This window comes from Molothrus aeneus, chromosome 23 (assembly GCF_037042795.1).
Source record: "Molothrus aeneus isolate 106 chromosome 23, BPBGC_Maene_1.0, whole genome shotgun sequence".
Lineage (NCBI taxonomy): Eukaryota > Metazoa > Chordata > Aves > Passeriformes > Icteridae > Molothrus > Molothrus aeneus.
In genome coordinates this window covers 1,934,436-1,946,065 of record NC_089668.1, presented here as the reverse complement: position 1 = coordinate 1,946,065, position 11,630 = coordinate 1,934,436, and the positions used below count along the sequence as shown (strand labels likewise).

At 57.7% G+C, this 11,630-nt stretch overlaps 1 protein-coding gene across 1 annotated transcript; it reads right to left on the bottom strand.

Moving 5' to 3' along the window:
• Window positions 1–559: 559 nt before the first annotated feature.
• On the bottom strand, window positions 560–11,046 carry LCK (LCK proto-oncogene, Src family tyrosine kinase). Its single transcript, XM_066564689.1, has 13 exons — window positions 10,992–11,046; window positions 6,973–7,079; window positions 6,771–6,852; window positions 6,596–6,686; window positions 6,334–6,432; window positions 5,861–5,964; window positions 5,617–5,766; window positions 4,595–4,747; window positions 3,518–3,697; window positions 2,656–2,732; window positions 2,402–2,555; window positions 1,999–2,130; window positions 560–762 (listed from the first exon to the last, which is right to left on the bottom strand). The coding sequence occupies exons 2-13, from the start codon at window positions 7,072–7,074 to the stop codon at window positions 560–562; spliced, it is 1,527 nt and encodes a 508-aa protein (XP_066420786.1). The 5' UTR covers window positions 7,075–7,079; window positions 10,992–11,046.
• Between the last annotated feature and the right edge of the window lie 584 nt (window positions 11,047–11,630).

Genomic DNA, 11,630 nt, shown 5'->3' with positions numbered 1-11,630 from the left:
CCGCTGAAATGGCCTTTATTTCCCCAAAATTATTGTGGGAGAGGTCCTGCAAACACCCTGGGGCAGGGGGAGAGGGAGCGTCCCGCAGCCAAGGGGGTGCAGTGGGCAGCGCTGTTGGGGGGGCTCCTGCCATCACTGAAGGGTGAAGGGGGCACAGAGCGGGCTGAGGGGAGCCCTGAGGGGCTGGGGCCGGGATGCGGCCCAGGGAAGGGCAGGGACAGCAAAGTGGGCACCGGATAGCAGGGTGGGCACCCTTTGGGCACCCTGTGCCATCCCTTAGCATTTGGGGGTCTGTTCTGGCCATGCCCAGGGGGTGAAGGGGGCACAGAGTGGGCTGAGGGGAGCCCTGAGGGGCTGGGGCCTGCCTGGGTGTGCCCCTGGAAAGGGCAGGGACAGCAGGGTGGGCACCCTGTGCCATCCCCCAGCGCTTGGGGGTCTGCTCAGCCCCTCCTGAAGGAGTCAAATCTGCTGCTCCCAAGCTCTGGAGCGCTGCAAATGTTCACAGAGTTCACCCCCAGGCTGGGGCGGCGTCCATGGGGTCTGTGGGGACCCCAAAGGCTCAGGGCTGCTGCTGGTACTGGCCCTCGGTGGCAGTGAAGAAGTCCTCGAGGACGCTCCTGAGGAAGTCGAAGGTGGGGCGCTCCTCGGGGTTCTCCTTCCAGCACTGCCTCATCAGCTCGTACAGCTCCGGCGGGCACTGCTCGGGCTGCGGCATGCGGTAACCCCGCTCCAGGTTCTGGATCACCTCGGGGTTCGTCATGCCTGGAGGGAGGGGAATGATGTGGGGATCAGGGTGGGTCACCCCTGTGGTGGAGGGGACACCCTGGGGTTGGTCATCCCTGCCAGGACCCAGTTTGGGTCACCCCCAGGACTCGGTTTGGGTCACCCCAATGTTACAGAGACCATCCCGGGGTTGGTCATCCCTGCCAGGACCCAGTTTGGGTCACAGGAACCATGCCAGAGTTGCTCTCACCCCTGCCTGGACAATGCCCAGGACCCAATTTGGGCCACAGGGACCACTCCAGGATTGGCCATTCCTGCCAGGACAATGCCCAGGACCCAGTTTAGGTCACTTCAGGTTTTAGGGACCACCCCAGGCTTGGTCACCCTTGCCAGGACAACACCCAGAACCCATTTTGGGTGGCAGGGACCATCCTGGGGTCAGTCGCCCTTGCCAGGACAATGCCCAGGACTTATTTTGGGTCAGCCCCAGGTTTTAGGGACCAGCTTAGGGTTGGTCATCCCTGCAAGGACAATGCCCAGGACCCACTTTGGGTGGCAGGGACCCCCCTAAGATTGGTCACCCCTGCCAGAACAATGCCCAGGACCCATTTTGGGTCACCCCAGGTTTTAGGGACCACTCCAGGATTGGCCATTCCTGCCAGGACAACGCCCAGAACCCATTTTGGGTGGCAGGGACCATCCTGGGGTCAGCCACCCTTGCCAGGACAATGCCCAGGACTTATTTTGGGTCAGCCCCAGGTTTTAGGGACCAGCTTAGGGTTGGTCATCCCTGCAAGGACAATGCCCAGGACCCACTTTGGGTGGCAGGGACCCCCCTAAGATTGGTCACCCCTGCCAGAACAATGCCCAGGACCCATTTTGGGTCACCCCAGGTTTTAGGGACCACCCCAGGATTTGTCATTCCTGCCAGGACAATGCCCAGGACCCATTTTGGGTGGCAGGGACCCCCCTAAGACTGGTCACCCCTGCCAGGACAGTGCCCAGAACCCAATTTGGGTCACAGCTGCCACCCCACCCTCCCAAACCCCGCATCGGGGGCACACCTCCCACCCCCGAAACCCCTCCCCAGGTGGCTCCGGTGCCCGGTGCAGCCCCGTTGGGCAGGGAGCCAGGCTGGCAGTGGCGTGCGTGCAGCACTGCATGCACACACACACACGCCCACAGACAGACACACAGACACGCACACCCACAGGCGGACACACAGACACGCACACCGAGGGCGTGCCAGCCCCGCAGCTGCCCCAGAATCCCGACCTGGATACGGGATGCGGCCGTAGGTGACGATCTCGGTGAGCAGGATGCCGAAGGACCACACGTCCGACTTGATGGTGAACGTGCCGTAGTTGATGGCCTCGGGCGCCGTCCACTTAATGGGGAATTTGGCTCCTGCGAGGAGGGAGGCGAAGGGAGGGGATGAAGCGCCCAGGCTGAGCGGGAATCGCAGCGTTAATCCCGGGGACAGTCCCCAGACCCGGGCGGGCTCTGTCGCTGCGCTTTGGTGGCAGCCGCGCAAAGCAGGAGCCCCGCTGCAGCTGCGGGCGGCGAGGTGGAAAAGGGACAATCATCCTTGCACTCCTCTCCTGCAGCTCCCCGAAGATCCAGGGCCCCTGTCCCCATGTCCCCAAGCCCTGTGACCCCCGGGCCGGGCGGGGCTCACCCTCCCGAGCCGTGTACTCGTTGTCCTCGATGAGCCGGGCCAGCCCAAAATCGGCGATTTTGCAGCACAGAGTGTCCGACACCAGGATGTTGGCGGCCCTCAGGTCCCTGTGGATGTAATTCTTGGCCTCGATGAAAGCCATGCCTTCAGCAACCTGGGGTTTGTGATTATTAATGAGTTGCAGTCGTTAATTAACGGCTCCAGCCGTGCAGAGCTCTCTCAGCTCCGTCCCCATCTCTCTGCTCTGCCCTCACCTGAGCTGCCATGTCCAGGAGTTTGTTGATGCTGAGCTTGACTCCTTCCGAGGTCTTGAGGAAATCCACGAGGCTGCCTGAGATGAAAGCAGCAGATCTCAGCTCCTGGGGGCTCTGGGGGGTCACAAGGACACTGTCCCCCCCAAAAAGCTCTGGGACTGTGGCCAGGAGAACACACAAAGGGATTTTCGCCCAAACTGGAGGTGGGAGAGAACAAAGGCAAAGCTTCCCCGGGGCTGGAGGCAAAACAATCTCTAAAATTAACAAATTTCCACCTTGCCAATCTTTCATTTTCACTGGTTTTGGAGCCTGCACTGGGAGGTGCTGCAGTCACATCCCTGGAGGGGATTAAGGAATGACAAGCACAGCACTGTGTCCCTGCCAGGACAGTGCCCAGGACCCAGTTTGGACCACAGGGACCCCCCTAAGATTGGTCACCCCTGCCAGGACAATGCCCAGGACCCATTTTGGGTCACTCCAGGTTTTAGGGACCACCCCAGGCTTGGTCACCCTTGCCAGGACAATGCCCAGGACCCATTTTGGGCCACAGGGACCACACCAGGCTTGGTCATTCCTTCCAGGACAATGCCCAGAACCCATTTTGGGCCACAGGGACCACCTCAGGCTCTGTGACCCTTGCCAGGACAACACCCAGGACCCAATTTGGGCCACAAGGACCCCCCTAAGATTGGTGACCCCTGCCAGGACAATGCCCAGCACACATCACTCTGCCAGTTTAAATGGGAATTTTTCCCAGCTTGAACTTTATCCCAAAGAGCTTTTCCAACCTTAAAACCCCAGACCTCCGTGGCCACATCCCCGAGGACGGGGCAGCGCCTGGAGCCCCCCGGGGTGGCCTCACCCTTCTCCATGAACTCGGTGATGATGTAGATGGGCTCCTTGGTGACCACGGCGTAGAGCCGCACCAGCCGCGGGTGCTGCAGCTTCTTCATCAGGTTGGCCTCGGCCAGGAAGGCACTGGGGGACATGCTGCCAGCCTTGAGGCTCTTCACTGCCACCTTCGTGTGCCCGTTGTAGAAACCTTGGGGTGACACGGAGTAGAAATTTTCTAGAGTAGAAATCCACTTTGATTTAGGTGAAATGTCCATCTTTAAGTTTGTAGTTTGAAAACTACAGAGTAGAATTCTTCTAGAGTAGAAATCCATTTTGATTTAAGTGAAATGTACATCTTTAAGTCTCCAGTTTAAAAACTACAGAGTATAAATTTTCTAGAGTAGAAATCTGTTTTGATTTAGGTGAAATGTGCATCTTTGAGTTCAGTCTGTAGTTTGAAAACTACAGAGTAGAAATTTTCTAGAGTAGAAATCCATTCTGATTTAAATGAAATGTAAACTTTGAGTTAAGTCTGTAGTTTGAAAACTACAGAGCAGAATTTTTCTAGAGTAGAAATCCATTTTGATTTAAGTGAAATGTCCATCTTTAAGTCTGTAGTTTGGAAACTACAGAGCAGAAATTTTCTAGAGCAGAAATCCATTTTAAGTGAAATGTACATCTTTGAATTGTCTGTAGTTTGAAAACTACAGAGTAGAAATTTAGAAACTTTCTAGAGTAGAGATCCATTTGGATTTAAGTGAAATGTACATCTTTGAGTTCAGTCTGTAGTTTGAAAACTACAGAGTAGAAGTTTCTAGAGTAGAAATCCATTTGGATTTAAGTGAAATGCACATCTTTGAGTTCAGTCTGTAGTTTGAAAACTGGAAATGGATTTCTACTCTAGAAAATTTCTCGAGTAGAGATCCATTTTGATTTAGGTGAAATGTCCATCTTTAAGTCTGTAGTTTGGAAACTACAGAGTAGAAATTTTCTAGAGCAGAAATCCGTTTTAAGTGAAATGTCCATCTCTGAAGTGTCCGGAGTGTGAGATCCCAGCTGGAGGATCCCGCTGCTCTCCCTGTGCCTCAGTTTCACCCTGACTCACCCATCCAGACCTCTCCGAACTGCCCTGCTCCCAGCTTCTCCACCAGCTTCAGCGACTCCCGCGGCACCTCCCACTCGTCCTGCCACCACGGCTTCTGCGGCTTCTGCGTCTGGCAGGGCTTGCCCAGGCGGCAGCAGAGCCCGTCGGAGCTGCCTGGGCCACGGGGAGGCAGAGCTGGGCCAGCGCCGGCACCCGGCAGAGCCAGGGCTGGCCTGGGGCAGCGGGAGCAGCGGGTCCTGCTCATCGCATCCCGTCCCATCCCATCCCATCCTGTCCCGTCCCATTTCCATTCCTTCCTGTTTCATCCCATCCAATTTTCTTCTCTTCCATTCCCATTTCATCTTGTCCCACATCATCCTATCCCATCCCATCTCATTCCATTCCATCTCCATTTCATCTTGTCCCATATCACCCTGCCCCATCCCATTCTGTCCTGTCCCATCCCACTCCCTTCCCATCGCACAACTTTCCCATCCCATCCCATTCCCATCCTGTACCATCCCCTCTTATTCTCTCCTATTCCCATTATCCCATCATATCCCATTCCCATTCCATCATGTTCTACTCCATCCAATTCTCTCCCATTCCCATTTCATCTTGTCCCATATCACCCTGCCCCATCCCATCCTGTCCTGTCCCATCCCACTCCCTTCCCATCCCACCCCACAACTTTCCTATCCCATCCTATCCCATTCCATCCTATTTGGTGCCATCCCCTCCAGTCCCATCCCATCCTGTACCATCCCCTCTTATTCTCTTCGATTCCCATCCCATCCCATCCCAATTCCATTGTGTTCCGCCCCATCCAATTCTCTTCCATTCCCATTTCATCTTGTCCCATATTGTCCTGTCCCATCCCATCCCATTCCCGCCGGTTCCCGCCCCATTCCCGTTCCTGCCCATTCCCTCCTGTTCCTGCCCCGTTCCCATTCCCATCCCATTCCCGCCCCATTCCCATTCCCATTCCCATCCCGTTCTCATTCCCATTCCCATCCCGTTCCCGTTCCCATTCCCGTTCCCACGTGTGTAGTGCTGCACCAGCTCCCTGAGGCTGCTGAAGGGGGCGCGGGGGGAGATGTAGAAGCCGCCGTTGTCCAGGTTCCGGATCTTGTAGTGCTTCACTGTCTCTCCCTGGCTCTCGTCCAGGTCCCGCACGGACAGCGAGTACGAGCCTGGGGACAGGGACACGCGTGGGACCCCCGAGCCCTCCCGGGGACCCCCGAGCCCTCCCGAGCCCCCCAAGCCCCAGGGACCCGCGGGCAGCACCTTTGGAGGTCTCGCTCTCGCGGATGAGGAAGGAGCCGTGGGTGTTGCCCGAGGCCAGGAGCTGCCGCTCGGCGTCCTTGCGGCTGATGTTCTTGAAGAACCACCTGGGGACACGGCAGGGTCAGGGCACAGGGGACCCGGCCACTGGGGATTTGTGGGGTGCTGCAGGCTCCTTCCCAGAGATCAGATCCCGCCGGGACACATCCATCCATCCATCCATCCATCCATCCATCCATCCATCCATCCATCCATCCAACTCTCCATGGATCCATCCATCCATCATCCATGGATCCATCCATCCATCCATCCACCCCTTTGTCCATCCATGGATCCATCCATCCAGGGATTCATCCGTCTCTCCATGGATCCATCCATCCATCCATCCATCCATCCATCCATCCATCCATCCATCCATCCCTTTGTTTGACCATCCTTCCTTCCTTCCATCCATCCATCCCTCCCTCCCCACTCACGGCTCGGGCTCCAGGCTGTTCACCAAGGCCACGAAGTTGTGCGGGATCAGCCCCTCCTGGCCCGTGGTGAGCGACTGCGCCTTCCACCACTCCCCGTTCCTGCAGGGACAGAGCTCAGTGAGACCCCCAGGCCCTCAGTGAAACCCCCCAGACCCTCAATGAGCCCCCCAGATCCTCAATGAGCCCCCCAGACCCTCAATGAGCCCCCCAAGCCCTCAGTGAGACCCCCAGGCCCTGCCCCAGCCCCTCTGAGGCTCCTCACTCTTCCAGCACTCGCAGCTTCTCCCCCTTGCGCAGCCCCAGGTCCCCGTCGTGCTTGGGCTCATAGTTGTACAGGGCCACCACCAGCTTGTCTGTGGGGACAAGAGGAGGGACAGGGTGGCAGTGACCGCTCTGGGGGTGTCACAGTCCCCCCCCAGGCCACAGCCATGCCTCACCTTGCCTGGGGGAGCACGGAGGTGACAAGGACTCGTAGGACACCAGGGGGTCTCGGACCTCGGAGCCGTTGCGGATCGGCCTCTGCCAGGGGACAGGAGCCTCGTGAGCCCCCAGCTCGTGGGGTTTGGGCACCTCTGGGGGTGTTTGGGCACCTCTGGGGGTGTCTGGGCACCGGGATCAGGGTCTGTCACCCCTCCTCACCTGGCGCTTGCTGTCGGGCTCGATGGGGTAATTGCAGTGCTCGCAGATGTCGATGTTCTCGATCCAGTCCTCGTCGTAGTCTGAGCTGCAGCAGCAGCCCATGGTGGCTGTGGGGGACACAGGGGACACAGGGCAGCCCCATCAGTGGCTCTCCTACTGCTCCAGGACATCCCCAATCCTGCATCCATCCATCCATGGATCCATCCATGGATCCATCCATCTGTCCATGGATCCATCCATCCATCCATCCATCCATCCATCCATCCATCCATCCATCCATCCATCCATCCATCCATCCATCCATCCATCCATTCCCTGGGACATTCCCTGACTGTCACCAGCCGTTATTTCCTCCTAATCTATCCTGCCTTCGTTAATTAAAACCACTGAAGGCAATTAGTGCCCAGCCTGAGGCTCCTCTGTGCCAGCTCCTCCCTGCTGTGCCACCCTGGGGCTGATCCCTCTGCTCTCCCTGCACATAACAACCTCCTCATTAACATCCCATTAGCAATTAACATAGCAATTAACACGCTCCTGCAGCTCGCCTTTAACAAGCTCTGGCTGGGCAAGCACCTCCCCGACCCTAAAACCCATCTCACAGCCGGATGTGGGCACGTCCAAACTCCTTTTCCTACAAATTCCCATCCCACATCCCACCCAGCCCCATTCCTGCTGCAGCAGGGCTGTTCCTAAACCCCCAGTCCTGCAATGCCCTCGAGGCTCAGCCACGGTGACAACGGTGTCCCCACGATGGCACCAGGGTGTGGGCACCTTTGTCAGGATCTCTGCAAACCCCACGGGCACCTCTGGGATTCCTGAGAGTGGCACAAACCCTACAGGCACCTCTGGGTGAGAACACTGAGAGTGGCACAAACCCCGTGGGCACCTCTGGCATTCCCAAAAACGCTGAGCATGGCACAAACCCCGTGGGCACCTCTGGCCTTCCCAAAATGCTGAGCATGGCACAAATTTGGGCACCTCTGGCTTTCCTGAGAGTGCTGAGCGTGGCACAAACCCCGTGGGCACCTTTGGCTTTCCCAAAAACGCTGAGCGTGGCACAAACCCCGGCAGTGGCGCGTGGGCCCCGGAAAAGTCTCTTCTGCAGAATCCCCCACGCCCACGGGGCCAGGATTTGTCCCCAACCCCTCATCCCAGGTGTGACTTCCGGCCACCAGCCAGCCCAGGTGTGTCACAGCCCCAGCTGTGGCCCCTGACGTGGCAGCCAGGGCACGTGGGGCCTGTTCAGTGAGGGTTTGGGGTCCCCAGGGAGGGTTTGGGGTCCTTAAGGAGGGTTTGGGATTCCTAGGAAGGGTTTGGGGTCCTTAAGGAGTGTTTGGGATTCCTAGGAAGGATTTGGGGTCCCTAAGGAGGGTTCAGGGTCCTTAAGGAGAGTTTGGGGTCCCTAAGGAGTGTTTGGGATTCCTAAGGAGGATTTGAGGTCCTTAAGGAGGGTTTGGGGCCCTTAAAGAGAGTTTGGGGTCCCCAGGGCGAGTTTGGGGTCCCCAGGGAGGGTTTGGGGTCCCTAAGGAGGGTTTGAGGTCTTTAAGGAGGGTTTGGGGTCCTGAAGGAGTGTTTGGGATTCCTAGGAAGGGTTTGGGGTCCCTAAGGAGGATTTGAGGTCCTTAAGGAGGGTTTGGGGCCCTTAAAGAGAGTTTGGGGTCCCCAGGGCGGGTTTGGGCTGTCCAAGGAGGGTTTGGGATCCCTAAGGATGGTTTGGGGTCCTTCAGAAGGGTTTGAGGTTCTTAAGGAGAGTTTAGGCTCCCTAAGGAGGATTCGAGGCCCTTAAGGAGGGTTTGGGGACCCCAGGGAGGGTTTGGGGTCCCAGGGTTGCCAGTCTAACCCCCATCCTGCACTTCCAGGTTTGATTTGTGAGGAGCCCAGAGGTGACAGGAGCCCCAGGACTGTCCCCACAGTGCCAGAGGAGCAGGTGACAGCTGATTCTGGCCGGGGGGACACTCAGGAGTGAGGTCCCCACACCCTACAGCGCTGCTTTGGGCACCCCAAACCCACCCCGGTGCCTTCAGCCCCTGGGGCCACATCTGGGGACACATCTGGGGACACATTTTGGCACCCAGGAAGGGCTCTGGCCACACTGCAGGAAGGGTCACGGTTTCCAAACACAAATTTCCTTTTGCTGACTCTTTCTTTACAACTCCCAGCACCACCAAGACCTCCTACATCTCATCCAGGTAACCAGGAGAGCAAAAAAATCCAAAAATTCACCAACATTTCGAGGCCTTTTTTGAGCAGGACCCAACTCAGGCCCAGATCTAAGGACCAGAACAACCTCAAAGTGCCCACATCTCAGCCAGGTAACCAGGAGAGCAAAAAATCCAAAATTCACCAACATTTCGAGGCCTTTTTTGAGCAGGACCCAGCTCAGGCTCAGCTTTTATGGACAAAAACAGCATCAAAGTGCCCACATCTCAGCCAGGTAACCAGAAAAGTAAAAAATCAAAAATTCACCAACATTTTGAGGCCTTTTTTGAGCAGGACCCAGCTCAAGTTCAGCTTTTAAGGACCAGAACAGCAGCAAAGTGCCCACATTTCTTACCCAGAGCTACAGGACAGCTGAGAGATCCCAAACCCACTCCCCAGAGCCCTTCAGACCCCTCCAGGAGCTGCTTTTCTGTTTTTTCCTCCCAGGGTGAGGAGGGAGGTGCTGCTATTGTGCTTTTCTTTTTTCCTCCCGGCCCCAAGCCACAGCGTAATTTCCACCCAGCAGCCGTTTCACGAGAAAAAGAAAAACCAAAAAAAAACAAAAACAAAAAACCCCAAAAAAGGGTGTTTGAAGTTGTGGGTTTTTTTCTCTTTTGGTGCAACCGAATTTCTTTGTGCCAAAGGGGCTGGCAGGGAGGTGCCCCCCGAGCGTGTCCAGGTGGGCACGGGTGTCTCTGCCAGGTGTGTGCTTCAATTTTTGGGTTTTGTTTCCTCTGGGTTTGGGCTCCCTGTGCTGTCCCTTCCTCCCACGTGGCCCTGCTGCTTTGTCACCGGGGTGGGAGGGCTGAGATCTGCGTTGTCCCCATCCCTGGTGCCAGCCTGAGCCAGCTGGGAGCCCTCGGGATGGGCACCCGGGGCTGGCACAGCCTGGCAGGGCCACCAGGGCCGTGCCCCCAGTGCTGCCGCTGAGCCGGGCACCGAGCCGGCAGCGAAAATGGGAGTTCTGAGGGCCTGAGACCCAAACTGGGCACCAAAAGTGGGAATTGGGCACCAAAAATGGGAATTTCTGAGGGCCTGAAGCCCAAATTGGGCACCAAAAATGAGAATTGGGTACCAAAAATGGGAATTTGGCATCAAAAATGGGAATTGGGCATCAAAAATAGGAATTTCTGAGGGCCTGAAGCCCACATTGGGCACCAAAAATGGGAATTTCTGAGGGCTTGAAGCCCAAATTGGGCACCAAAAATGAGAATTGGGTACCAAAAATGGGAATTTCTGAGGGCCTGAAGCCCCAAATTTGGCACCAAAAATGGGAATTGGGCACCAAAAATGGGAATTTCTGAGGGCCTGAAACCCAAATTGGGCATCAAAAACGGGAATTGACCACCAAAAATGGGAATTTCTGAGGGCCTGAAGCCCCAAATTTGGCATCAAAAATGTGAACTGGGCACCAAAAATGGGAATTTCTGAGCACCCGAACCCCAAACTGGGCACCAAAAACAGGAAATTCCCAAACTGGGCACCAAAAATGGGAATTTCTGAGTGCCCGAAGCCCCACATTTGTCACCAACCTTGAGAAGGCAGCGCGGGGCTGCCGCGGGTCGCTCGGGCACAGCCCTGGGCACGGAGTCGCTGCTGTGCCCTGGACATGGAGCTCTGGGGAGGGCCCCGGCCCCGGCAGGGCCCCCAGGCGGGCGGGGGACGCGGGGACAGCGCCCTGGGGCCGCCATCCCGGGATGCCCCGGGGGATGCGGGGCCCAGCCCGGCTCGGAACGAACCCGAGCCCCCATTCCCATCCCTCCCGCCCCACAGGTGCCCCCCAAACCCCGCCGGGGCCGGGCCCCCTGCCCGGCTCTCACCTGGTGAGGGAGAGGAGCGGCCGCTGTCACTGAGCCATGTCCTGCGCCCGTCACATCCTCCTCATCCTCGGCAGCCGCGGAGGAGCCCCCCGGGCCGGGAGAGGGGCAGAGAGGAGGCCCTGAGCCCTGTGGGGTGCGCAGAGGAGCCCCCGGGTCTGTTGGGGTGCACAGTGGAGTCACCCGATCCTTTTGCTGTGCGGAGAGGAGCCCCCCGAGCTGGGCGGGCTCAGAGCGGAGCCCCCAGAGGTTTGTGGGGTGTGGAGAGGAGCCCCCCGAGCCCTTAGGGGTGCAGAGCAGAGCCCCCCAAGCCTTGTGGGGTGCGGAGAGGATCCTCCCGAGCCTTTCGGGGTGAAAAGCGGAGCCTCCCAAACCTTGTGGGGTGCGGAGCAGAGCCCCCGGGTCCTTTGGGGTGCAGAGCAGAGTCCCCCAAGCCGGGTGGGATGCAGAGAGGAGCCCCCTGAGCCTTGTGGGGTGCAAAGCAGAGTCCCTCGAGCCTTTTGGGGTGCGGAGAGGAGCCCCCAGGTCCTTATGGAGTGCAGAGCAGAGTCCCCCAAGCCTTGTGGGGTGTGGAGAGGAGCCCCCAGAACCTTGTGGGGTGCAGAGCAGAGTCTCCCAAGCCAGATGGGATGCAGAGAAGAG